Source organism: Fragaria vesca, linkage group LG1, assembly GCF_000184155.1.
Source record: "Fragaria vesca subsp. vesca linkage group LG1, FraVesHawaii_1.0, whole genome shotgun sequence".
NCBI lineage: Eukaryota > Viridiplantae > Streptophyta > Magnoliopsida > Rosales > Rosaceae > Fragaria > Fragaria vesca.
Window position 1 is genome coordinate 7,648,107 of NC_020491.1, and position 27,926 is coordinate 7,676,032.

Below are 27,926 nucleotides of genomic sequence, written 5' to 3' on the forward strand. Positions count from 1 at the left end.
ATGTGGGGGGCTGTTTTTGTAGCCATTGCTGCTGCAATAGGAAACTTGTTACAAGGTTGGGACAATGCAACCATTGCAGGTAACTTCTGCATTCTCAATATCTCCATTTTTAGACCATTTTCAGTTTTATGGTTGCTAGGGTTTACGACAATGCGACCGAGTTTAAATCATTTGATGAACAAGTTTGGCGATTATAGTATTATTGCAGATCCATATGCAGTTAGATCATAAATCACACATATTTCATTAAGTATCAAAGTGAATGGTATTTGCAGGGGCTGTTCTTTATATTAAAAAGGAATTTAAATTGGAAACTCAACCAACAATTGAAGGGTTGATTGTAGCAATGTCACTGATCGGAGCCACAGTGATCACAACATTTTCAGGGCCAGTTTCAGACTCGCTCGGAAGGCGTCCCATGCTGATCATCTCATCAGTTCTATATTTTCTCAGCGGTTTAGTAATGCTATGGGCACCCAATGTGTATGTGCTCCTCTTGGCAAGGCTGCTAGATGGTTTTGGGATTGGACTAGCTGTTACTCTTGTCCCGGTCTACATTTCCGAAACAGCCCCACCGGATATCAGAGGGCTACTGAACACTCTCCCACAGTTTACTGGCTCTGGTGGGATGTTCTTTTCATACTGCATGGTGTTTACAATGTCATTGAAGGAAGCACCCAGTTGGAGGTTGATGCTTGGGGTTCTTTCGATCCCATCGTTGGTTTATTTCGCATTGACTGTGCTTTATCTGCCCGAGTCTCCAAGGTGGTTAGTTAGTAAAGGGCGAATGGCCGAGGCCAAGACGGTTTTGCAAAAACTGCGCGGCAGGGAAGATGTTCAAGGTGCATAAATGAAAAGGATTCCTTAACCTTTCTGTGTTGGTGTTGTATTTGTGTCCAAAATGGCGTTGTTTAAGAGTCTGGAGTTACTCACTTGTGTGTTTTTTGGGGTAAAATTCATGGTTGATGTGTGTGTGTTATTTTTTGGTGCTAAATTAATTATTGACTTGATTGATTGATATGCTGCAGGAGAGTTGGCTTTGCTGGTGGAGGGTCTTGGAGTTGGAGGGGACACATCATTAGAAGAGTACATAATTGGTCCGGCCAATGATCCAGATGGCCGTGAAGAAGCTCTAGACAAGGATCAAATAAGGCTATACGGACCGGAGGAGGGACGAGCCTCACTGATTGTGAAATCAGTCACAGGACAATCCAATTTCGGCTTGGTGTCACGCCAAGGAAGCATGCTGAATCCAAATGCACCTTATGTGGATCCTCTTGTAAACCTATTTGGTAGTGTCCATGAGAAGATCTTACCTGAAAACTCAGGAAGTATGCGCAGCCTTCTCAATTTGCCAAATATGGGGAGCCTACTAAATGTGGCGCCACCAGCTGATCACTCCCAAGACAAAACTGATCATTGGGATTTGGAGCAGGGAGATGGTGCCACAACCGGGACTGATTCTGAAGACAATGCTGCTAGAAAGCCATTGCTTTCGAGTAGACATACAGCTAGTATGGCTAATGACATGCTTCCCGGGAAATCTATTAAATCTTCTTCTAGCTTCTTGGGTGGCCTGAAGAGGCGAAATAGCCTCCTCATGCCGGGAGCAGGTGGTGAAGCAGTGAGTAGTATGGACATTGGTGGTGGCTGGCAGTTGGCTTATAAATACTCGGAGCGTGTTGACAAAGATGGGAAGAAGACAGAAGAGTATCAAAGGGTGTATTTGCACCAGGAGGGTGCACTTGATCAATCTCGCCGTGGCTCAATGATTGGCACAATGCGCGCCGGCTCTATGCTTCCAGTTGCTGGTGGTGGTGATACTCCTCAGGAAGGTGATCATTATTTTCAAGCTTCTGCTCTTGTTAGCCAACCTTCTATAATCACCAAGAATCATATGAGGGGGGATGGACCACCAGTTCTTGATCAAGAAACTGCTGTCCAAGGATCCAGTTGGTCTGATCTTTTGGAACCGGGAGTCAAGCGTGCACTGTTTGTTGGAGTATCAATCCAAATTCTTCAACAGGTACTGACATTTCCTGTTGTGACAAGGAAATGTAATATGCACTCGAACTTCGACTAATTTTTCTCTTAATCTACAGTTCTCTGGCATAAATGGGGTTCTTTACTATACTCCCCAAATTCTTGAGCAAGCAGGAGTTGCAGTTCTCTTATCAGATTTGGGCCTCAGTTCTACCTCGTCTTCTATTCTCATAAGTGCTCTCACAACCCTATTGATGCTTCCATCTATAGGCCTTGCCATGAGACTAATGGATGTCGCGGGCAGAAGGTGAGTCTTTGATCAGTTAGAGTAAGAGGAGAGTTCCCAGAAAACTTGTTGTTTTCATTGAATATATATTCTGATGATTTTTTTTCTTGCAGGTCACTCTTGCTGGGCACATTACCTATCCTAACAGTAACACTCCTAGTACTAATTTTCGGCCAACTTGTCAACATGGGTTCTGTTGTCAATGCCACAATTTCCACCATCAGTGTGGTGCTCTACTTTTGCACCTTTGTCATGGGTTTCGGGCCAATTCCCAACATTCTTTGCTCCGAGATCTTCCCAACTAGAGTTCGAGGACTCTGCATTGCGATATGCGCCCTCACATTTTGGATAGGAGACATCATTGTCACTTACACACTGCCTATTCTGCTCACCTCTATTGGTCTCGCCGGTGTCTTTGCCATCTATGCTGTTGTGTGCACCATTTCTTGGGTGTTTGTGTTCTTGAAGGTTCCAGAAACAAAGGGAATGCCCTTAGAAGTCATCTCTGAGTTCTTTGCTGTTGGTGCAAAGCAGGCTGAAATGGCAGAAAGAATTAGCTCTTAATTGTTAGTCAAGGAGATTAAAGGTGCTTGTTTTTATTTTTCTGATTTTCAATCACTTGTCTTTAGGGTAGAGGAAAGTAGGCACAATAACACTAAATCCGAATGGCTCCATGTAAAATGGTGATGTGAACGCTAGTGCTATGTTATCTAAGACAGTTTCTGTATATAATCTTTGATATACATACCAGTCAAATGAATTTTGGCTCGCCATCTCAACTTTTCGGTTATTTTAGGTAGGGATAGTGACACTAATATTTTTAACTCATTGAGTTGCATAGTTTTATGAATTTTACGCTCACGAGATGGATGGCCAAAACTTAAATTTATATGTCAGCATCAAAATATTCAATCCATGAGTGTATGTATGTGTTGGAGCTACATCAGCACCTATTTCTTTTTAGTAAGAAGATTTACCAATCATATGGAATTCGACAATGTACCTCCATCAATGTGCCTTTGATTTGCATTTCTATTGGTATGAAATTGATTTTGGGTGAAAATTTGGTAACTAATTAGCATAATTTCCAAGAAGTCATTTTCATTTTTTCATTTCTTGCCAAACGTGAAAACATGACAGATTGGCGTTCAATACAAAATTACCAGATATACGAAGTTTACTGTTAGAGCCAATAATTACGTTTCACCTTTGCCTTACCAAATTTGACACGTTGCTTCACATTCACATTCCGAGACCTGCAACCAGCTAGTGATAAACTGGCCTGTGTTGTTCAAAATTCAAATTTCATGGCATTACATATTCATAATATTCTTCTCAAAAAGAAAAAAATCTGAAAACTTTCAGAAGTACTCTTGCATCTGTTATCTGAATCCTCTTCGGGGTTCCGAAGAAATGAGAGGAGCTGTGTATGTTGCAGTTGCTGCAGCAATTGGTAACATGTTGCAAGGATGGGATAACTCAGTCATTGCAGGCATGTCGTCCCATAGTTTCTGTTTGCTATTTTTTTTTTCTTTCAAATCGTTTATTTTTGCCACAATTTTCATATTTCAGCTGTAGTTGTATCACAAAATTGTTGCAGGGTCTGTTCTTTATATCAAAAAGGAATTCAGCTTAGAAAGTAAACCGACATTTGAAGGGCTTATTGTGGCAACATCACTCATTGGAGCTACTGTGATCACAACATTTTCTGGACCAGCATCAGATTGGTTAGGGCGGCGAACAATGCTCATAATGTCATCACTGCTTTTCTTTCTCAGTGGTCTGGTAATGTTGTGGTCTCCAAATGTTTATGTCTTACTTTATGCCAGGCTGTTAGATGGTTTTGGAACTGGTTTGGCTGTTACTCTTGTTCCTGCTTATATATCTGAGATAGCGCCACCGGATATTAGAGGAACACTGAATACACTTCCACAGTTCACTGGTTCGGCTGGAATGTTCTTGTCTTATTGTATGGTGTTTGGAATGTCATTGATGGATACACCAAACTGGAGAATGATGCTAGGTGTATTGTCCATTCCATCGTTAGCTTATTTAGTTTTGACAGTACTTTACCTGCCTGAATCTCCTCGGTGGCTTGTGAGTAAAGGACGAATCCTTGAGGCAAAACAAGTGTTGCAAAGACTTAATGGCAGGGAAGATGTTCGAGGTGCCTAAATTGATATTTTATGACATGCTTACTTGGTGGGGAATTTTTAGCAGTCATACATTACCTTGGTAGTCTTGGATATAATATAAGAATACGAGCTTTTCACCCATTTCTAATGGTTGAGTTGGATGCTCTAGAAATTCTATAAGAAATTGGTGCTAAGTTTATATATATGCATACTAATTACTGTTAACTAGAGGCTTCTATGATGTACAGGTGAGTTGGCTTTGCTAGTTGAAGGTCTTAACACTGGCAAAGACACATCATTGGAAGAGTACATTATCAGTCCAGCCAATGTGCTTAACCAGGCAACAACTGAAGAAAAGTATCTCATAAAGTTATATGGGGGTGAAGAGGGAGTATCATATATTGCCAAACCAATTGCTGCACAAAGTTTGACATCTCGTCACGGGAGTGCGGCAAACCAAAGAAGCATCTCCCTTAAGGATCCTCTTGTCACTCTTTTCAGCAGTGTCCATGAGAAGCTCTCTGAGAGAGAAGGAAGCAAGGGTAGCAGCATGCTTCCATTTTTAGGCAGTGTTTTTCTTAATGCTGGGGAGCATCAGAGTAAGCATTGGGACATGGAGAGCCAAAGTGATGATGAGGACCATGAGTCTGAAACACCTGGGGATTATGGTGATGACAGTTTGAGAAGTCCATTGATCTCGCGTCAAACAACAAGTGTGGACAAGGACACTGCCACACCTAAATATGGTGGAAGCATTTTAGGTGTAAGAGGCAATACAATTATTAATGCTGGTGAGGCAGGTAGTACTAGTAGTATAGATATTGGTGGTGGTTGGCAGCTTGCTTACAAATATGCTGAGAAAGTAATCGAAGATGGGAAAAAGGGAGGAGTTCAAAGAGTCTATTTGCACCAGGAGAGTGCACTTGGGTCTCAGCCTGCGTCTGTTGTTTCAATTTCTGGTGTAAGGCAAGAACATGAAGCGATTCAGGCTGCTGCTTTGGTTAGTCCATCAATGAATCCTCCACCAGAAGCTGTTGTTAAAGGATCAAAATGGAGAGAGCTTTTGGAACCAGGAGTCAAGCGCGCATTGGTTGTTGGGATAGGTCTTCAAGTTCTTCAGCAGGTAAAAGTGTACTCTATGTTGCAGTTAGTTTGTAAGGAACCTACATTACCTTATGCAGTTATGCCTTAACTTATTACTTTGTTTCTACTCATAGATCATCAAGTACCAGATTGTTACCATTGCAACTGTGCAAGGCATTGATATATTTTGTGAAAGCACCAAAATATCAAATTTTGTTTCATAAAATTATCTAAATGTCTATAGTTCTGTACAAGCTTTAAGACAACTAGCAGAATGACTTGCCTGAAGGTGGTGGCAATCAAACCTTTAAGCAAACTGTTTTTAATCTTCATGATTACTTCACAATGTACATTGTGACTAGTGTGCATTATTCTCTATTCTTCTCAATGTTTGGAATCTTATCCAAAATTTGTTGGAAAATTACTTGTTTTCTTAATGCCTCTCTCCACCTGCACAGATTGCTGGTATAAATGGGGTTCTCTACTACACTCCTCAGATTTATGAGCGAACCGGAGTAACAGTTCTTTTGTCTAACATAGGACTGAATTCGGCGTCTGCGTCCCTCTTCTTAAGTGCCATCACAACATTCTTCATGCTTCCTTGCATAGCTACTTCCATGTGGCTTATGGATATAGCTGGCAGAAGGTAATTTTTCTTTTCTTTATATTATTACCTTCATTTACATGAATTAGCACATTCCGAAAGTGTGAGTTAATATTGTAACTATTGAATCTAAATCTAATTACCTTGAACTCAATATTATAATCTCCTTCATCTTTCTTTTTTGTAGGTCATTGCTGCTATCCACATTACCAATACTGATAGTGGCGCTTGCTTTACTAGTTCTTAGCAGCATTGTCAACTTAGGCACTACTTTGACTGCAACAATATCCACTGCTAGTGTAGTGATCTATCTCTGCTGCTTCGTCATGGGCTTTGGGGTAATCCCAAACATTCTATGTGCAGAGATCTTCCCTACTCCTGTCCGTGGCCTCTGCATCGCCATTTGTGCGCTCACTTATTGGATTGGAGACATCATCATCACATACTCATTTCCTGTAATGCTCTCCTCCATTGGCTTTGCTGGTGTCTTTGGAGTCTACGTACTTGGATGCATCATTTCCTGGATATTTGTGTACTTGAAGGTGCCCGAAACCAAGGGCATGCCTCTAGAAGTCATTTCTGAGTTCTTTGCTGCTGGAGTAAAACCAGCTGCAGATAACTGATTTCACTGCCCTTGAAACTTTAGTTTTTGGTAATTTGTTTGTACTGAAGTTGAAGACAGTAGTGTCTGAAGCTGACAATGCATACATAATGTGAATGATTTTTCTTTTTCTTTGGAAATGATTTTCTTTGCTAGTGGATCATAAATAGTCGAAACAATGTCAATGGGATCAGACTTATGTGACAGTTGACTTATCCCTGATCATAGGATCATTAGGTTCATATCAAATTATCAACCTAGCTTTCTCATAATAGTGTCTCCATATCTGATTCTTTCCTACCAGAGCCAGAAACATTGGTCTTCAAGGCATTGAGAGCTGAGATGCTTGCCCTACCAATCTTATTCTTGCCCTTACCATTCAACCTCCTCTCCGTACAATCACTTTCATGATCTATCTGGTACTTGATGATCATCACTTGTTTCTCAAAGTTCAATGGCTTTGTACTTGAACCCATCCCCTACCTTTAATCTGCTGCACATGCACTTTGATACCAAAGAGAGTCAATCCTCTAGTCCTGTATCTTTCAGTTGAAGATAGATATATCAGAATATGATTTGCTTTCTGTATCTCACACTCGAAGATTCTCCACTATATCAGAAGCATTGCTATAAACCTTGAATTACTTTTTTTTTTGTGAAAATTACTTGAGTTTCAAAATAATCAAAATCTATGTATTGTGCTCGTAGGAACTCCTCATGCCGATTCAAAATACATGTCTAAGATATAGTCGATTAAAAAAAAATCTAACATGGTTGAAAAAATCATAAACATCACAACTCTCAAATTCATACCCATCACGTCTCGAATATTTACACTACACAACAAAAATAAGTCCAATTAGTCCATCAGAAATGTGTATTATCCATTCATTCAATTGTGAAACTTTGTGTTGTTATTATCAAATCAGAACATACTTTCATGTTTTAAGGATGAAAAGATCATACCCAAAGAAAAAATAAAAAGATAAAAATAAAAGGACTGAGAGTGTGTGCAATCTCCAAAGAGCCTCTCCCAATAAAGACAATGTCAAACGAGTCCCTTCTCTCCCTTTCAACCCAGCTCTGCAGCTTAAGCTTTATTATACTTTTATAGCAATTAGGAAAGTTTCTGAGGTAAGTGTAAATTTTAGGGTTTTAGATCCAAAAAAAAAATTTGATTTTAGTAAAAAAAAGAATGGCAAGTCAATCAGAGCAAGAAGCTGTTCCTCTGGAGAAGAGACCCGGAATCTTGTTCATCGGATCACCCACCGTCGGCAAGAGGACTCTCCTTTCTCGTAAAGCCTTCATCTTTCTTCAATTTCACGGCTGACCCAAAATCCCTAACCCATTTTCTGATCAAATTTCGTGACTTTATTGCAGGATTACTGGGTTTGGACTTCGATGATGGTTCGGATTCTTCGCCGGCTCAGTTGGCGGTTCATGGGTACGTGAAAAGTTTTGAATTTTGGAGTAAAGGTTTGGTTTTTAGTTTCTGGGATTGGATTTTGATTAGGGTTTTTTGATGATTAGGTGGAGTATCAATACTAAGTACTACACAGCTGATGTGGCTGTGTGGATGGCTCATCTTGATGAGCAGTTTTCGATCGAGAAGTTACCAATGTATGATCAGCTAGCTGCTTTGATTATGGTGTTTGATACAACTGAGGTTGGTGTGAATGTCATTCATCATTTTGAAAAATTTGTGGAGTTGTTGATAGTTTTGTTTTTCTTAGTGTGATTTGTGTTTGATGTAGTGTTCATGTTTGTTTGGTTGATAATGTGCAGTTGTCATCTCTTGTTGCGCTTCAGAAATGGGTGTCGCGCAATGATCTTCAGAAGTTCGATATACTGTTGTGCATAGGGAATAAAGTAGACCTTGTGCCGGGTCACCCGGTTCATGTTGAGTATAGGAGACGGCTGCTGAAGGTTGGAGAGCCTTTTTCTGATTCCCAGTCGGACTTTACCGAGTATGGAATCTCTGAAACTGAGGGGAGCAGTTTATTGGGGGAGGACGAACCGGCTTGGGAGGCCAGGGGGTCGTGTTTGGAATGGTGCACTGAGAATAACATTGAGTACATTGAAGCTTGTGGTTCGAATGCTGAGTTTGACAAATGTAAGGCCTTCCTTTCTTATTTCCATTTTGTCCTAGGAATAAAAAGTACATAGGAATTGGAAAGAATCACAGGATTGAAACCATTGTCAAAAGACGAAGAGAATTGAATTAGTATTTGAAAAAGCTCTAAAATTGTGACTTTCAATGTTATAATTAACTATATTTCATGGTCTATGTGCAAAGTCGTATTGAATGATCATGAAATGAGTCTTTGTAACGATGGAGCAGTGTACAGATTCTAGTACTTTCACATCAGGATACCAGAGTAAGAACAATAAACCACAGAGCAAGTATCCAAGCATATGTCATTTTCATGAATAGAAAGGAATTTGGTTAGCTTGAGAATACAAAAAAAGTAAAGTTATGATAAAAGAAGATGTTGATTGGGCAATACATCGTATACCTTTTTCTTTTTCTCTCTTTATTGCTAGCATCTTCTAAAATAAAAGGTGCTTTTTCTCACAGGTTTGTCGGTCAATGGCGATTCACAAGGTGTTGAACGACTCTTTGGAGCTCTTTCTGCACATATGTGGCCTGGAATGATTCTGAAAACAGGCGATAAGATTACTGAACCATCATTACCTGAAAAAGAAGGTTATGTTCTCTTGTTTTTCTTTCTTCCACATTTGGTTTTTGCTTTACACTTGAAGTAGAGTTCTGAATGTTTTATTCCTCTCTGTTAGACTCGTCGGAAGAAGAATTGGATTATGAATTCGACTATGATGTCCTATCGGCGGGTTCAGCTGAGCCTTTTGATGACACAGATAAAGGATGGGGATGGGTTTCTGCAAATGATGTTGCTGGAACATCAGAAATGGGAACAATGGATGCTCGTGATAATCTTGTTCAAGAGAATGGAACCAGTAGTGCTAATGGGGAGCCGCATACCTCTACATCAATGGCTGCATTACATAGTGATATCAACAAGGAAGTGGTGGTACCCAATGTGGAAGAACCTGACCAAGGCCAAGAGTTAGATGGGGATACACCTTTTGAAATTGAGGATTTGGAACAGTTGATGTCCGAAATTGGGAACATGCGTGACAGCTTGAGGTTGATGCCTGATTTTCAAAGAAGAGAAAGGGCTGCAAAGCTGGCCATGAAAATGGCATCCATGTTTGGGGGTGAGAGTGATAATGAACAGGAAACTTGATGCTTAGTAACTGGCTATTGATATCCAAGTAAATCCTGCAACCCTGAATTTCCCACTTGCTGGTGACTTGTTGGAATCAGCAGGTCTTCTTCAAGTAAGGAAAACGGTGGATGAGCTTTCGGAAATATTTTGCGCTTCAGTTGGCCCTCTGCTTCTGTTGTGCTGTTGCAGAATAGACATACACATAATGATCATAAGCTAGCTTGAATATTTAAAGTTTTAAGAACTTGGGTTTTTATTCAAAGAGTGGTTATGTTAGGATAGCACACATATAGGAGGCCAAATCAATGAGTTATCTTCATGAAACCTTTTTATGTCTGATGATCCAACACTTTGATGTGTAACTTGATTCAATATATATAATCCAGAATTTTCTGTTAGCTTAATGGCCTGCAATGCATACTCTCCCTGAAGAAAATTAACTCCCATTGATTTGGACTCTGTTTTGAAAATCAGAAATCAGAATTCACTACTGTGGTGGTACTGTTGTTTGGTTTGGATGTAAAGATTGTTAGGATTCTGCAACATAGAGAGTTGCCAAGTTTGACCATTGCACTTGTTATTTCTAGGCCGCCGGAAAGGTAGTGCAGAAAGTGCAGGTATGCCGGAGGAGTTGGCGAGTTGTTATTAGTTGAGAGTTTAGGAATGGGAGAGGAAGTTAGGCAAAAGATTAGGACGGCTATAGCGAATGCATATTCTATATAGGGGGTTTGAATTTAAACGACTACGAACCGAGTAACATGGCTTATAAGTGATCAATATAGTGACCTTAGCGGCGGGTCGATATTAATCTACTCGCAAAGTGAACGTTGGTGCTTGCTTAGTGCTCATACCAGGAAGAAGTTGGTAAATATCGGCTATTGCTTTTTTAAGGCTTTTCATTTGACCAAGGGAGATATTTAGTGGTATTTAGTGGGTTGAAGCGCTTTTACATCATCGGAAAATCTAGTAATATTTTCATCCGCAATGTTAGATAAGATCTCAATCTCGAATTTAATGTGAAATTTGAGAGATATTGTTAAGATCACTATCAAAACACTAGGTTATATTCTAGAAAGATGACATTGGATTTATACGAGGATTGGTCCTCATCACTCTTTTTGTGTTTATCTATTAATCTCCAGTTGAGCAACACTAACTCACTTGAGAACTATACCATAAAGTATTGAACATTGTTTGCTTTTCAGTATGATCAATCATGTTAAGAGGATGAGATTAAACCAAGTCTTATCAATTTAACCTCTTGCATAAAAATAATAAGATTGATTAAATTGCCTAAGCAATACAAGTGGAACTACAGCTTAAAGCTAAATCTTAGCCCCAAAATCTCAAAAAGGGGTATCTTTCTTCCATTCACAGGCCATGCTTGAAGAAGTTCTCTGCAGCAATCAAGAGAACATAAACAAATTTAAACACCCCATGATTCTCTGTTGGCCAAAGCTTTTAACATTCGGATGGTACATAAGCTTCGAACATTTCTTTCTCGATGCGTCAATAACACTCTAAGTTGCTATTGACCCATCAAAGTGCTCCAAAAGTTTCTCTCTTGACAGAAGTGGAACATAAACTTAAACAATAGCAATGGTTCTTGTGCTTCTTCAACTTAGGACCTCTCTATGTTGGCATTATGTTAGGTCATGAAAAAATTTTCAATTCTTTAAAGTAGTCCTCCAAGCATCTGTGACCCATTTGACCCGTTTGATTAGTTTAAACAACACACGCAAACCCCTTAATTAAAATAAGCTTAATTAGTGCTATTGGCTTCAAGGACAAGACAAGTTTGGAGAGTGGGAGTGGGAAATTTGCATGCATTTGATATAAATCAAAATTAATCCACTAAAAATTAACCCAAAGATGAACTTGAGCCATTGTTGCTGCATTGGCCCAGAAACAGAAGCGGTGAAAATAAACACAAATTTCCATTGATGATTGTCTATACACAAATCGAGTACAGCAAAGCAGAGATTGATATGAGGAAGAAGAAAGAAGAGGTGGGTTGGGTTTAGATTTGGGGGATTCTTAGGGTAAGAAAACAAAACTATTACTGTTACTGAAGCTGTTGCTACAAGTGGTAGTTGAGGCGGTGGAGGGTGGTGGTGGAGGGGCAGAATGGTAAATATGATCCAGCCGAGTTTTAGGCTCAGATTCAGGAATGGCGGGGAAGTTGCCGCACTTGTGACAACGCGCCACCACCAGGACCTGCCGGCACGACGGACACGACGAGTGCGAGCCGAGCCACGTGTCGATGCATCCGACGTGGAAGACATGGCCGCACTGCGGCAGAGCTCTAATCTCGTCGCCCTCCGCGAACTCGCCGAGGCATATGGCGCACTCCGACCCCATCTTCGGCGGCGCCGCCGGTCCTCCGTCGCCGTAGGTGAACTTGGGTAGCTGCTGGAGCACCTTCTTCTTCAGGCCCTTGTTGGCAGCTGAAGAGGCCTGGGACTGGCCGCCGGGAACCGGGGCGCGTCGCAGCCACGCGCAGCGGGCCACGGCTAATAACCCCACGACGCATATGACGGCGCATAAGAGAGCTGCCAGGATGACGACGAAGTCGGACTCCAAGGCCATGGCTTCGGGAGGCGGCGCTGCGGCGGTGTAGTTGGCTGTGGTGAGGAATCTCTGTGAGCGAGGCATATGGGTCATATACGACAGCAAATCCAATGTCGTTTTTTTGAACAGAGGACAAGAATAAGAAGAAGAAGCTGAAGGGAGAGAAAGTGGGTGTGGGTTTTTTAAGTTCTGGGTGTTTATGAATTGGAAAGTTTGGAAAGGTTGGTGTTTGTATTTATAGGGTTAGAGAGAGAGCAAGTGAGTGTGAGGAGAGAGAGAGGAGCTGTTGGGTCTGAAAATGGGGAAGAAAAAGAAAGAAAGAGGAGGAAGAAAAGTGAGTGTGTGGGAGAAGAGGAAGATAGGGTAGAGTGAGAGAGAGAGAGAGAGAGAGAGAGAGGTAGGCAAGGTCGGCCCAGGTTGGCTGGCCCAGATAGCTTGGATTTTCCCATATTTAGATAATTCTTATCTTTCATTTTTCATCTTTGATTTTCAAGCTTTTTTGCCAAAGCTTTACTGCAATAATTAGAATCTATTAAGATGTTCTAAAGTTCGTTTTTATTGTTTAGTTTCGGAAATAAAGTGACAATGTCTGAGTAGACTAAAATCACCGAACCACTGAATTAACAAATAAGTCAAATAATACAAATATGACGTCATGACGGTACATTAAATTTAAAAGGTTATCGAATAACATCTCGAAGTTAAAATGTTTTTTTTTTCCATAGAAATAACTCTTTACTACATCAATAAGCATCGGTAACCGAAAGAGACATTTTGGCCAGAACAAAATAGAATGAAAAGTTTATAACTTGCCCTAAAGACATATTTTATCTTCATTTGCTAATTGCCCCAAAGAGCAATCAATTCATGATACGCTAGTTTTTACTATAAAAAGCTTTATAAAGATATTAGTGTTGTGGCATTTATTTATAACTTATAACGATAGACTTATAAATATAATATTGCATTAGTACTAGTAGGATATTGTTTTATATTCCACTTTTTTCTTAAAAAATTGTCCGTATTCCACTTGGTATTAACCCCGACTTGGTTGTTAAAATTTAGAAAAGTTGCATATCTAGAAGCAAAAGGACTGCGCTTAGTTGTTTATATAGTTAAAAAGTGTAACTTTTGTTCTTGAGGTGCCTTTCAGAGGTTATCGAATCGACCTTTACATCATATTAAAATTTATCTTGTTTAAGTAGGATAACTTCATATTGTCAAAAGTGAAAAGAAAAAAAAAGAAAAAAAAAGAGGAAAATGTTGTGTTCAGTCATGTCACATCATATTCATGTGACACAAATGGTAATCGCTCTCGTATTGAAAGAGCAGGTTACAAATTCATCCACTCTCTTTCCAAATATTGATTACAGAGAAGTAGTTTCTCTTTGGATTAGGTGAGTGAGGTAATTCTATTAATGATATGAGCTTATCAAGTTCATATTGGGTGGAAATGTCAGATGATGAGAAGGTAGAATTTATTTAACTAAAAAAAAAATGAACAAAAAGAAAAGAAAATAAACAAAGTAGTGTGAAGCACCATTTTGAACACACATGTCTGTCTCCAAATTGGGGTGGGGGGCTATCTTATTGACACTAAAAAGAGCTATGAGTTTACAAATAATGACACTGATGCATGTTCTGGTTCAATTTTGTGTCTTATCTTCTTTTATGATACTTTAGAGTTTTTGCACATGTTGAGCAGTACCCCCATTGCTCTTTTTAGCTTTCACCAAAAGCTTTAGGACCCATTTAGTGATATGTTCATCAGACTAGATTATACACATGTTTCTTAAACATAATGTATACGTTGAAATCAGTTTGTTAGCGTCACGCTCATGAAAGTTTTACGAATTTGAGTAATCTGTGGAGTCGATTTGAAAAAATATAGTTATGGATGGATAAAGATTTGTACTTTGGGTTTAGATCAAGAATCTTGTGACGAAGTAAACTCATCATCAAGCTTCAACTTCCGTTGTGTGGTATGTCACAGTTGAATTAATGGAACGACATGGTAGATGCCAACTCAACACGATTCATGGCCATTGATGCGAATGAAAGCCAGAAACGAGGTTCATTCCAAATGTGTGAAAGCAGAGCCAAAGAGTCTGTTGAGTTAAAGGGGAAGGTGGCCAATAGCCAAGCAAAGCCAGAATAGATCAGTTGCATAGTTTTGATGTGTTGGGTGGATAAAAGGAAAAGTGGGGGGTTTTATGGTAAGAGCCAGACTCTAATCTTGCCTTGAATAGGAGGTAATGTAGGTACTATGGAACTGTTTAGGACTCTTTAGACTGTTAGCTCAATGGATGTGATGTGGGGCAAGTCATATGAACACCATTATTGGACTAATTGACAAGAGAGCAATGAAAGATGTGAACCTCATGGGAAATATAGTGCAAAGATTATCTGGTTTTATGTATTGGTTACAGGTGATTGCATCAGATTTCGAGTTTATGTTATAACTCTGTATCGGTTAAGAAATAAAGCTTAAGAGTAACGAATATCGTTTTTTAAATACTTAAGATGTTATGAAATAAGTCAACAATGTATATTAAGCTAACATTTTCTCTCACGTGTATGTTTAATTTGTAAGATGAGAAGTTGACCAATAATAAAAAATTTCTTACAAACAATACTCTAATATCATGTAGAGAATAAAAGGATGATGGATCCAAGCAAGAGTCCAGAGCTACTCCTTGTCACTAAATTGTAAATACTGCCAAGTTTCCATTGTGCAGAGAATGTGACTAGAACCCAAAAGGAGCTTTAGTTCCTGAGAATCTGAAAAGCTTTACCTAAATGATTGAGCCGAATGGAGGGGAGGACAGCTAACCCTTATTCATACAGGTTTTATTGGACAGCCAAAGGTGAATCTTGGGTTGGATTATGGCCCCTGCTATAATAATTTGGCCTCCAGTTTCTCAATATGAATCAGCAGCTGACAACTTATCACTACCACTATGATTTTCTCCCCCAATTATCCATTGCACTATGACTATGATTTATAGTTGGGTAACTGTCCCTCTTTTTCCTTTACCATAGCACCAACTTCACATCAAATGCTAAGTTTGGGATCAAATATCTCATCTCCCTTACAGCACAAAATATGGGATTACATTCATGATCATCACCATCTAGTGTCATGATAAAGATCTGGACTGCAACCGCAACTTCTGTAGGTTTCACATAGCCAACACATAATCGGCGTCATGTACTGTTCATGCCAACCTCCTCCAAGAGATGGAGGTGGTAAACTTGATCCTATGGTACTTTGATGTGTCCTAATTACTAGGTTTTTTTTTTATAGAAAGAAATTACATTAAAAAGTCTCTAGAACAATTAATAACATTTACTCGCATTACACATCCACCTACTTAACAACTGAATCTCTGGTCTCTAGCAACCATGCCTCAAAATCATGTCCAAGTATTCAAACGATTGGAAAAAATGAGTAAATCAATAACATGTAGAGTGAACTAAGAACAAAACAAACAAGCAAACTCATCAAGCAGAGGCAGTGAGGAGTAACAAACTAACCAGCAGTTACATATCCCCGTTCCTCTCTTGATGATCAATCCTCACCAACGCTCTTCGTCCATCTCGCAGTTTGGCCTGAGCAACCGTACTCTTCTCCATACCCAAGAATCGTCTGTTATGCCAAAATTGCTCTATCATCAGCTTCGTAAACGAATCCGGCGCCCCATACTCTCTCATAAGTCATAACCCAAAATTCAATATTATCAAATCCACTCATCAATGCCTTGTCGGAGTTCCACCATAAACCCCAATATGTACGCAAGTTCCGTGGTTTCGGGGTGAATTGATGCTCAGGCACTCATTTCCCTGAACTGCTCCTTGTCCAAATGAAAAGTTACAACACACGTTGCGCGCAGTCTAGCCAATGAAGGGCCTCGTTCAAAACAATTGCTGCATTCCCGTTATAATAACTATAAGGGAAGCCCGAGTATTCAATTCGTTTCCGAAATTCCATCTCGGCGGCACGTAATCTTGATAACCGACGACGAAAAACACCAGTCCGTTGCATGATCCTAGAAGCCAGGTTTTATTGTATGATTTCCGAGAGAGGGAAACTATTCAAGTCTCGAACAGAGGATTTCGGGGCGTGCCAGTCTAGGGATTCGAGCTTAGTGGGGTCCACCATGGGATATATAGGATGTTCAAGATACCATCTTCGGGCACCTCTGTTGGCCATTTCTCTGCAAATCGATGATTCTGGGTCTCTGCATGCATGCGTTTCCGTGTGGTTTAATACGTGCTTCAGCAGTAAAACCTTTTCATTCTATTATTATTATTCACCTTGCGGCTCCAGAATGATAGCTCACTCGGTCACCATTTTAGTAACAAAGAAAAGAAAAGATGAGATTCGGCTGAATCATTGAGCAAAATACAAAGATCAAGTGATTTATATATGAACAACCAATTTGATGTACAAGACGTGCGGCTAAATGTTCTGCAATTCAGTGATTTCACTGACCTTTCTGCCTAAGTAACAAAAAAATTTCCAACAAAAATCGGAGGGTTGCTTGCTGCTGTGCTGTTTATCATGTTTGTTTTGCTAGATCAGGCTTTGTGAACGTGAACTCGTCCATTTCGATGGTGGTTTGCTCCTCATGGTGTGGCTCGGTTATTTCAGTTTGTTGCTCAGCTTTATCCACTTCTACTATAAAATTTGTTGATGATCCTGGTGACAAAGGATCAGTTTCATGATCAGATGCCTCATGATCTTCATAAACGGATGAGCGGGTTGAGTGACCGGTTGTTTTGAAACGGTGCAATGTAGGTCCAGAGGTGTGCACGGCTGAAACGGATGAGCTTCCACCAATAGTGCTTCCACCAACGGTGCTGCCACCAACAGTGCTGCCACCCAAGGTTCGAGCAGGGGACTTGCCTCCTTGCCCCTTCTTTTTCACAGCATTGTGCCACTTCTTAAGGGCCTTGGATGTTTGTTCGTCAAAGATGGACTTTTTCATGTTTGAACCCATCTGCAACATTGACCACATTAATTTTCGGTTATTTTCCATCTACTTTAATCTTGTACAATTTCCATAGGTATTCACATAAAACAAGACATCAGATGAGAAATGAGATTTAAGATTTTCCAAAGACAACAGCTATTAAGTTTCCTCTGATATGAAACTTATAAAAGGTAGTTTAAGTTTGCGATTGTAGAGAAGATTGTTTAGATTCCAAGAGCATATTAGCATATCAAATGGGGGGCTTGAAACTGAATAAGGGTTCTTTTATGTTCTGTGGCCTTTTGTGGTGGTGATCATTTCATCAAATTCTAGGTGTAGATGCTGTTGCCCTCGTAAATATGAGCAACTGCATGAAGAAACTCAGGATTGAGGCAAAAAGAAAGTACCTGAGTTACAAGGGCATATAGTGGCAATGTGATGTAGCTGCAGACACATAGAACTCCACCCCTGTTAGACAAAACCCGCCAATTCAATTTAGATAACAATCAAAACCAATCCAAGGACACTGGAATCAAAACCATGTACTCTTTTCTAGCAAGGGAAAACCAATTAAGTTCACCAACTGTACAATACAACACCCATCACTCCATCAGAACAAAGTAAGAATATAGAATGGAGAGGGGAAGTATGGACCCAAGTCTAATGCTTACCCAACAATCACTTTTGCGATTGCAAGCTTGAAATTGGCATGGAAGCAAGATTGCAACCCAAATGAATACTGCAGAGAAAGTTGTCATTCAATACTTAATTAGCCATGAGTTACCGTTCAAAAAGGGATATAAATATCAAGAGGGAACAGTTCCTTACCCATATCCATAAGAAATATATAATTTGGAACGCATTCTGCATGTGCCAGTAAACCGATTTGATAGTCAGAGGTTGGAGAAGGAAATATAATTCAAAATATTATACTCTAGGAATTTCAATGTATCAAAAAAGTACTTTTGATTACTCATTAACACTGAAACTGCAGTTGAAGAATCTATCCTCTGACCTAAGAATTAATAACATAGATATTTGGTGGCAACAAGAGGATGCCGAATATTCTCATTTCTAAGCAACTGACATAGTGTGTTGTAAAAAGTTAACATGAGAAATAGAGCATCATTCAAGTTAATACAGACTGAGATCGAAGAAACATGAGCTTGTGATATAGCTACACACTAATTCCGGACTGGATAAGATCTAAACCACCTGAACTTTATAAATCATCCACAGACACTACATATTTCGACTAGTAAAAGACTAGAGACAAATTTGAATTCTCTTAAACAAATTGTTGTGATGACAATCTTCACTATGATTAAATAAGAAGACTAGGAAATAATTCAAATCACCAAACAATGTGATTTTAACATTTTGTAATCTAAGAAAGCAGGAGAGAGAGAGAGAGAGAGAGAGAGAGAGAGAGAGAGAGAGTAGGTAATGCAATACCTGAAACAACGCAAAGTGGATGAGATGAAGAACCAAGTGCGGTCGACCAAACCAAAAGTATCTATCAGAGCCTTGTACAAGAGGAATCCCTTGAACCACTGCATGCCTTTCTGAGATTTCCAGAGCCATCTTGGTCAGAACGGATTGAAGTTCTGTTCCAATGGCTAAGATTATCTGCATTTACTTAACTGGTAAGAACTTCACTTTGCAAGTAATCTATATATCTATATAATTACACAGAGACATATATCTTTTCTTCAGAGAAAATTATTATTACAATGACAGGGATCGTGGATGCCCAAAATAGTGCTTGCCATCCTGAAAGAACAGAATAAGAGAAATGTCGGTCAACTTCATTCGACTATAAAGCACATAATAATATGAAAATGGAGATCTCAAGGAAGAAGCAGCTTACCGCTAACATTAAGAAGCAAAAATACCACAAATGATGCCCATAGTACGGGACTGTCAAATGAAAAAAGCAAATTCAGGATTCTGAGCGATAAAGGCAAGATAGTGATAAGTACACTAGAAATGTTGACAATACCTGACTCCGACAACAACCTGAAAGTCATCCTCTAACGATCTCTTGATATACTTTTGGAAGTTAAATTTACTTCCAGGGGCTAAATGGACCTATAATACAGTGAATCCATGAGATGAAATGGCGGATTCAATATGAAAATCAGAAACTGTTGCAACTGATAATACTCACAGAAATGAATCCATTGCGCACTGTCAAGTAGTCAGATTTACTAACAGACCTAAAAAATTGTCGAAAGAAGCATCCCTGCAGTAGAAAATTGTACGTTCATTAGTAACATATAGTATATGAGAAACGAGTTGAAAAACATTAAGATTGCATACTGTAGGGTACTGAATGCAGCCTACTAGGTTTTGACTATCTGATTGCCCTTGCTAACAATTATTTTTTCTTTTCTACCGAGTTATTTGCCAAATATAAATCTGTTGGATAGAAGTACAAGTGACCTTGTAGGCTTATACTAAGATACTAACTTTCAACTTTCATATATTTTTTTTATAGCAACTTGTGTCAATTGTGTTCATCTTAAGAACATAACTATAGCTACTGCAGCCATGACTTAAAAGTTACCTTGACTTGTAAGGTACAAGGTGCCTTGATCCAATTGATTATTCTCAAGTATAAAAAATTATGAATGAAAGGCAAACAGAAAATTTGGTGCAGTTCAAAATACGCCTTTTGCAAAATCAGAAACTTAGTTAAAGATAACTCACAACATAAAAGAAGACTGGAATCCTAGTCCAGTAACTGGTATGTGCTTTCACAAATGATGTTTCATGAGTAAGTCTGAATCTTGAAGGATCTGCGCAGAAAAAACATAATCATGTTTAGCTTCTATCACAATATATTTATGAATACATGAAATTTTTATATTTCTGTCAATCACGAGGGGGATGCCTCGAGTTTGGAAAATTTCTGTACATGAAAGGATCATATACCATTTGAGAACTCATAGCTATGGGATGAAGTCTCAGCCTCCCATGCCTTCCATCCTCGAATCTGTGGAAAGAAACATTCAGCAGTTATTGAAGTACATAGATGTTAGCATGGATCAAGGACCCAACAAGTTCATCAAGTTCAGCCTGCATCATAAACTCATATTTCCATAATCTCATTTAATCAATGTAGAAACTTTTCTTATGTATGCATATATATATGGACATTTTATTGCAAAGAATACACACAAAAGCATGCAAATGTAGACCTTCCATACCTTTAGCCTCCCAAGAAGCATTGTGATAGCACTGTATGCTACGTGAAAGGCAGCCAAGAAGAATATGAGGATGTGTAATTGGTGCAATCCATTAATGGAGATAAGTGGCTCATAACCCTGGTCACAAGAATGAGTTAAGTTAACATCCAATTAGAGCATAGTTGTTTGCTCTTAGTTGAGATTTGTAATTTGGAAATCTTCAACTTATATGGGAACAGTAGCATGCTTGAAAAAATATATAAACAAATAATTAATTAATTAACAAGGAAAAGAAAAAAAGAGGATTGAAGGCAGGGAAAGTAACTTTGATCCCTGAAATACAGGAAGTCCAAATGAAACTAATGTAGCAGACTCAGGACCTCAATTTGTAAGAGCAAAGAACAAGCCACTGAACCCACCCTTGGGTTTAGAGAAAATGAATTGTTCTATCCATATGTGACCACAATTTTGTAAGAGCGAAGAACAAACCACAGAAGATACATGCTTGGACATCTCATTTGCATAATTAATATCAATCAAACGGTCGAATTTAGGGGTGAAGAATAGGGAACACTTACGCTCTTGCATGTGGTAGTAGTTGCTTCAGCTAAAAACCGGCGGTCAGTTGATAAGAGTCTTCGGCGACTTGTTGTTTCTTCCTCCTTCTCAGTTGAAGCTAAACTACATGGCAGCATAGTGTTTGCAACCTTAACCGGAATACAGATTTTGGCTATGTAACTTTGACTGAAGGTCAGGATTAGTGAAATAAAACCCAAAATCATCAGCTCTGCAATAATATCGTCACAAGTCAATTGTTTATTCACAATTGTTTGTTTCATGCAAGATTCAATTCCAAAATAGTTAGATTACAAGATATTTAAGTTAGTTTAAGCATTGAATTACTTTAACCATCAGTGATGAACATGAGTATGAGCAAATGTGAACTTCATCTTACCCGCTTTAACCTTCTCCAGAGCTTCAAACAGACCTCTCTTGTGCCTCTCTGAAAGCCACTGCATTGAAATTGTAAACAAAAGAAGAAAGCTAATGAAAAGAACCATTATGAAGTGGCATTGCCCATATTAACAAAAAGTTCTTTCCAGCACACCAACTTCCTCATATCAAACAATAAATGGTTGGACAGACTTGAAATAATGAATCTTATAACAACAGCAGCCATGACAATGTTATAAGAAACAGGAAAGAAAAGAATTCTGTAAAATGAAGAAACTTTAGAGAACATTGATATCTACACATTATCATTTCATCTAAATTTCCATCACTTTGCACTTCTTTCAATCGAAACAGCTCAAAAGAGTCATTACCAAGTCAACCAGATCAAAGCAGAAACAGAGTCTCCCAATCACCAAGGAAAAGTAGCTTGCTGTAATTAAAAGCCTCCATCATATGAAACAGACTATAGTCAATTCCAAATTGCCTCTAGACTAAATTAGAACAAAAATGGTGACCATGATCAGCAGAGCACACAAAAGTCGAACCACGATTATAATAGCCTCAGAAAACGATTTGAATTGCGATCTACGATTTTGCACCCATCAGTAAACCAAGAAAACACACCACAGCAAAAAAGAGTGTTAAAGAAACCAATTTTTAGTCTCGGAAAAGATTTAGTACCGTTCCGACTGTGTGCAGGACTTTCTCCAAAACCAAAGAAATGATGATGATAACAGCACAAACTCCGGCAACGGCCCACGTCGGCGTCCGGTCCAGCTCCCTCGACGCCGTAGTCGTCGTAGTAGTCTCCTCTGCCGCCATAGCCACACCCAACAGCCCGAACCACATAACCAAACATAAACAAGACATCTTTCGCATACTTGCAAGATTCCCAAGAAACAATATGAACGGATCAAACCCAGAAACTGGTGTTGTCTGATGAAAGCTCCTATCTGGAGGTTGGCTTTTATATAAAGAATCGTTTACTGAGTTTTCCTTTTCTGGGCCTACGCGGAGAATCAATTGTTTAATGATGAGAAATAGCTTAGGAAGAGCAGCTTTGATTCGGTGAGGAGCTGACAGCAACAGCAAGGAAGGAACACACCCTGTTCTGTTTTATAACGTTTTAGGCAGAGAACACCAAAATATAAATAGCAAGAAAGAAATGAAATTGGCAAGTGTTGGTAATACTTAAATGGACTCCATGAGAGTGTGGCATTAATGTAGGGGGAAAGGTGGGGGTGACTGCGAGATATTCATGGCTGATGAGGTCAAACAGAGACGACTAAGCTCATCATGGCTGTCTTTTTGGGCTCTGTATTTGATGGTATTTCCATGAGTACCAGGATTGAAAATGGGGAAGAAAAACAATGGCAATAATTATCGGGATAATAGGGTCCCCGCCCTTTTCATCAGTTTGCGTGGATTTGGGGGAAGATTCACGTTTTTCTTTATTTAATTACTCTGAAATTTTGCTGTTATGTAAATTACCATCACAAGAAATATTGGTTTTGATGTGGATAGCTGGTTTTTTGTTTTTTGTTTTAATTAAATGGGTTGTATTTACAGAGAAGAAGTTACAAGTAATATGAATAATACAAAACAGAACCACTAATAGACCATTTATAACAAATATCGGACCAAAGTTACGATTATCTGCGTTTAGATTTCGGTGACTATGATTTTTGTGTCCGATCATGCCACATGATCATAACTAGATTCGGAGGAAATCGGGGAAATCACTCTTGATCTTCTAAATCTTCATTATCTATTCAGACCACTGAAAATGCAAGACCACCGGAAAAGGCCCATAGAAGATGACCAGAAGAGTGTGCTTCAGTTCAGACATGGAGGCGGGTGGAGTTGTTGACCCCAGAAGTGAAAAGGGAAAAATATAATTAAAGTAAAGAAAGAGAAACACAAACTTGTTGTCGTTCTTCTCGGATTTTCAGCACATTTGTTTTGTCTGGTCCAAGAGCACATGCGTCCTTTGATGATCTAGTTCGTATATATTTATCTTCTTGATCTTGTTCTTCCTCAGATCTTGCAGAGTTGCAGTCCCCATTGTTTATGCTTTGTGTTCTCTCTTCATGTGTCTGCGAAGCATATGGAAATGGTGGTCGTACACTATGGTATTTCTATATGAGTCATGCTCATTGTATGGTAATATATTAGTATTAACGTGCATTACATGCAGATTCGTTCGATGATTTTGAATCATGAGATTCAATCCTTATTACATAATAAGGTACTTTGAAATACTAACAACTTTGTAAAGATCTTGTCAATGTGTCAATTTGGATATTTTTTTAGTATCGCACAACCTGTACTAATTTAAAACTATTTAATCGAGAGTGAGTTGATAATAAAACTAATGCATACTACTTTTTTACGATGAAAAAATGAGCAGTCTTATCTAACACCATTTGATCTAGTGACATAAATCTCCCCTTATAAGCGGGAGGTCGTGAGTTCGACTCGCAACAGATGTTAGAGCGGCTTCTTCGCTCTAACTTAACAAGGTTATTTCACATGATTCAATTTTTACGTAGCCCATAATAGTGAGTTATGTTTATGTTATTACGTACCTATATTAGTTGATCAATAAAAAACTTCACGTCACGGGGTAAAAAAAAAACAAGAAGATATTAAATAAAATAGTTATCACTTTCATTTTTCCCTTTACATAATCTGACAAAACTTCTTTTATATTTAGCTTTATAATAAAAGCATATTAGGCACACTAGTGCAATACAAAAATACTCCGTTCTGTCTAAAACGAAGAAAAATACCAGATTGGGTACGAGGCATGGTCAGCTCGATCATGAGCTAAATCCATGCCAAAGTCATTGTTCTTCACTTCTTCTTGTTCTTTTCAGACTATACGCCAGCTTTAATTGCCACCCCAACACGTCCAAAAAGTTGGTGCCATTTCCATTTTGTTTAATCATCAGATGTGCAGGATTTACGTCAAACTTGGATAGCGGGAAGATTTAAAGCTAAGATCGATGATTCATATTAGTGTAACTAGAGCTAAATTATATACATTAAATTGCAATCGGATACACACAAGGGCAAATCGAAATGACTCAAATGGGATTACTGGTATGTAATTCCTCATATGGTAAAAGTATCGCGACACTTGTTAAAGGTTTTGCATTCGATATATTCAATGAGTTTGTATTGTTTAAACAAATACTTTTAAAAAATGACGTATCAGCACAATACAACCATGAATTTAAAATTTGTTAATTCGGGACCATTTAGAAACAAGACATAAGAGTATGTGATCATGTTAATTTTTTTTGCATAAGACGTCATAGGACCACTTGACCTTATATATATATCTTATACTTTTCATGACCAAATCAAGATTAACGAGCAACCTAGACGTGAACTGGTAGTAGCCCCATCAACATCGAAGTCATCTCCATCATTTTCTACAATTCAGGATTTGAGTTTGGACAATCTCATCTCTAATTGAAAGGGTCATGCTTGAATTGGACTTAGTTGACGAGCTAATTATAAATTGAAAGGTCAAGTAAATGGTCATTTTGGACTTGGCTGACTAGTAACACTACCCCGGTGCTTCCTTCTTTTTAGTATTGTTTTTTTAGATCAATATAAATGCTTCGTCAAAATCTATGGATTGCTTCCTACAATTTGCCCTTCTAGGTTCTCAACTTCTCATTAAACCTGGTCCTTTCAAGTTTCAACAAGAATTTGTTCTAATAGTTACAACAATCCGGTTATAAGTTTTGTTTTAATCTACCTGTGCTTGGTCGACTTTCTTAGATGTCTAAGACCCTGATGAGAAAAATAAACAAATAGTTGTTCTTGAGAAAATTCAAAAGACCTAGCTGTTAGTAAAAGATTATGGGGAATGCACAACTGATTCACTGTTTATCAATGAAAGTAATTTTTGCTTATTTTCTATTGATAATAAGCAAAAACAAACTCGACCACCATCATAATATGTTTTTTTAATTTTTGATGATATACCATCTAATGTTTTGATCTCTCTATCGTATGTTAAATGTTTTACAGTTTTGGTATATGATGTTGGAAGCGGTCGTATCTTTTTTAGGTTAGTTCTAAAGATATATTGAGACTTTGAAATAAGTTAAGTTGCAGTTGAGTCGAGTCCTCATCAATTCTTATCCACTGTAGTCGCTGTTTTAATAGGAAGTAGAATGAAGAATTTATGTTTACTACTGATATCTTCCTCGATTGAATGTAACCTTATGTGATGGTTTCAGTGTGTCACAATCAACAAAAGTTTGGTTTGGGGCCAGACTTGTGGACCAAAAGAACTAACTGTTCCATTGTCAGCCCAAGAAAAAGGCGCTAAAGGCCCAACAGAGGAGCCTCCTCTCTGGATTTCAGAAAGTTACAAAAAAGAAATGGTAGTTAAAAAATGTATGATCTTGATTGAAGCTAAGAACAAGGCCACAGTGTCGATAATCCCAAAGTGAAGTCTTTACACCAAAATTTGTTTCCTGTGGGTACTCCTGCAATACCACTCTCTCTCTCTCTCTCTAAAACTCTCTCTCTCTGTTGCTGGGTATTAGTGTCTTGTAAAGTTGAAGAACCATGAGTGCTGTTTCGAGCTCCTTCGTTTCAGTTCAGAATCACAAGACCCACTTCTTGACTGGTAATCTTTTCATTCCGCCACATCTTTTTTGTTTTTGGGTGTGATTTCAATCAAAGTACTTGCATTTCTAGTTGATATATGCAATAGGATCAATTGTGTTTATTCACTATGGGGTCTTTGATCCAGTAAATTAGGCTGCTTTTTCTAGAAGATGATGAAACTGAAATGTAAGAATTACCCATTTCTGTGATTTCCTTGGTTATTCTTAAAGGAGTAGTGTTCTGGGTTAAGTACCATCTTCAATCCCTATAGTGAGCTAAGCAGCTGAACATTAATAGGGAAAATCTGAAAGGATCAATAAAGGGTATAATCAAGAGTAGATTATTAGGCAAGTAACACTTGCAAGAGGTGAACTTTTTGAACTATAAGTGCATAGAGCTCAACAGTTGTGTGTTTTAGCTTCTGCATTTATCGCTGTTGGCCACTTCAACTTATCTCTCCGCATGTTAGTTGGGTTGTATGAGTTTGATTCTCTTTCAGCTTTGCTTCATTCAATGTATGATTGCATGGTAGATAGGGTCTAAGTCTGCCACTTCTCCTGTGCTGAACAAACGAGCAATTAGCTAAATAGTTGCATTGAATTTCAAGTTTTCAATTTTTTTTGTGTTAATTGTTTCCCAATGCTTGATGCTAGGTTCCTCTACAAAGCCAGTGAACCACTGTATTGTGAATGTTACGCCCAGCAAGCTTACATCAAACAAAAGGACACTTGTTGTGCGAGCAGGGTATGAATATACATTTCTGTCAGTTGCTTAGGATATCGTATAGCAGTAACTATGAGATATATGTGTGCATAAGTGTAACTTTGTATGGTTTTCAATATTATCCTTTTAGATTTTTGAATGTCTTTCCTATGCACGTACAGTAGTGGAAAAAGTACTGCTGGCATCTTCGTTGGTGGATTTGTGTTGGGAGGCATAATTGTTGGAGCATTAGGCTGCGTGTATGCACCTCAGGTATGATGACTTGTCAGTGTCTATGTATCGCATATTACTTGACTCTGGTTCTTGTGCATTGAGGACATAACACCCCCCCTTCTCCACCATAGATTCTCCTTTTCGAGTATAGGTAAAATTATGCAGTTATCTGGTTAAGTGACATATGACATGGTAGTGATTTGAAAAGATGAGCGTTTAATGTGGGCTCAGGGGTATACGCCTATAACGCTACATAGCTCGTCAAAAGAAAGAGTCAACATGTATATTGACTCCAAACCATGCACTTGACTGACAAATGATATCCATCTCAGATAAGCAAGGCACTTGCGGTAGCCGGAGCTGATAGAAAAGATTTGATGAGGAAGCTGCCAAAATTCATATATGATGAAGAGAAAGCTCTAGAGGTGAGTATTTATTTGCCCCTGCATTTTGCTTTTGGCAATGAGAAAGGTTAGGATTGTGCAGTTCAAGATTCATAGGATGGGGAAAGATTTGTTTCATCTTTTTCATGGAATCATAGTGTGATTCCAAATGCCACAATTCCTAATTAGTTGTATTCCAAACCTTGTAATGATGAAAAGTACTACCGAGATACAAAGCCAATGGTGATATGGAGGAACTGTGTCTTTAGTGACAGGAGGTGTGCGGCTTGAATTCCATTGCATATATATATATATATATATATATATATATATACACCGG

General features: G+C 38.7%; 6 protein-coding genes across 6 annotated transcripts in view; 4 read left to right on the forward strand and 2 right to left on the reverse strand.

Annotated features, from left to right (window-relative positions):
- Positions 1-2,833, forward strand: LOC101303650 (monosaccharide-sensing protein 3-like). The gene is made up of 5 exons (XM_004288981.1): positions 1-79; positions 276-842; positions 1,029-2,026; positions 2,103-2,290; positions 2,383-2,833. Exons 1-5 carry the CDS (start codon positions 1-3, stop codon positions 2,831-2,833), a joined length of 2,283 nt encoding a protein of 760 aa, XP_004289029.1.
- An 839-nt stretch (positions 2,834-3,672) lies between these two features.
- Positions 3,673-6,714, forward strand: LOC101303941 (monosaccharide-sensing protein 3-like). The gene is made up of 5 exons (XM_004288982.1): positions 3,673-3,761; positions 3,870-4,436; positions 4,653-5,527; positions 5,946-6,133; positions 6,279-6,714. The coding sequence occupies exons 1-5, from the start codon at positions 3,683-3,685 to the stop codon at positions 6,712-6,714; spliced, it is 2,145 nt and encodes a 714-aa protein (XP_004289030.1). The 5' UTR covers positions 3,673-3,682.
- Positions 6,715-7,807: 1,093 nt separating this feature from the next.
- Positions 7,808-10,303, forward strand: LOC101294005. The gene is made up of 6 exons (XM_004287661.1): positions 7,808-7,987; positions 8,073-8,136; positions 8,223-8,358; positions 8,478-8,805; positions 9,271-9,399; positions 9,489-10,303. Exons 1-6 carry the CDS (start codon positions 7,888-7,890, stop codon positions 9,956-9,958), a joined length of 1,227 nt encoding a protein of 408 aa, XP_004287709.1. The 5' UTR covers positions 7,808-7,887; the 3' UTR covers positions 9,959-10,303.
- Positions 10,304-11,853: 1,550 nt separating this feature from the next.
- On the reverse strand, positions 11,854-12,711 carry LOC101294294 (RING-H2 finger protein ATL80-like). The gene has a single exon (XM_004287662.1). It carries the CDS (start codon positions 12,602-12,604, stop codon positions 11,978-11,980), a length of 627 nt encoding a protein of 208 aa, XP_004287710.1. The 5' UTR covers positions 12,605-12,711; the 3' UTR covers positions 11,854-11,977.
- Positions 12,712-16,914: 4,203 nt separating this feature from the next.
- LOC101294588 (MLO-like protein 8-like) lies at positions 16,915-22,581 on the reverse strand. The gene is made up of 15 exons (XM_004287663.1): positions 22,314-22,581; positions 21,634-21,691; positions 21,257-21,465; positions 20,700-20,816; positions 20,425-20,485; positions 20,200-20,288; positions 19,658-19,732; positions 19,490-19,578; positions 19,358-19,407; positions 19,220-19,260; positions 18,943-19,116; positions 18,316-18,351; positions 18,159-18,226; positions 17,895-17,955; positions 16,915-17,514 (listed from the first exon to the last, which is right to left on the reverse strand). The coding sequence occupies exons 1-15, from the start codon at positions 22,509-22,511 to the stop codon at positions 17,074-17,076; spliced, it is 1,767 nt and encodes a 588-aa protein (XP_004287711.1). The 5' UTR covers positions 22,512-22,581; the 3' UTR covers positions 16,915-17,073.
- A 3,469-nt stretch (positions 22,582-26,050) lies between these two features.
- The window catches only part of LOC101294878, a 2,748-nt gene continuing 872 nt past the window's right edge, over positions 26,051-27,926 (forward strand). The window contains exons 1-4 of the mRNA XM_004287664.1: positions 26,051-26,286; positions 26,921-27,011; positions 27,152-27,242; positions 27,536-27,628. Of these exons, the coding sequence (XP_004287712.1) occupies positions 26,226-26,286; positions 26,921-27,011; positions 27,152-27,242; positions 27,536-27,628 (336 nt within the window). The 5' untranslated portion in view covers positions 26,051-26,225. The remainder of the gene's footprint in view (positions 26,287-26,920; positions 27,012-27,151; positions 27,243-27,535; positions 27,629-27,926) is intronic.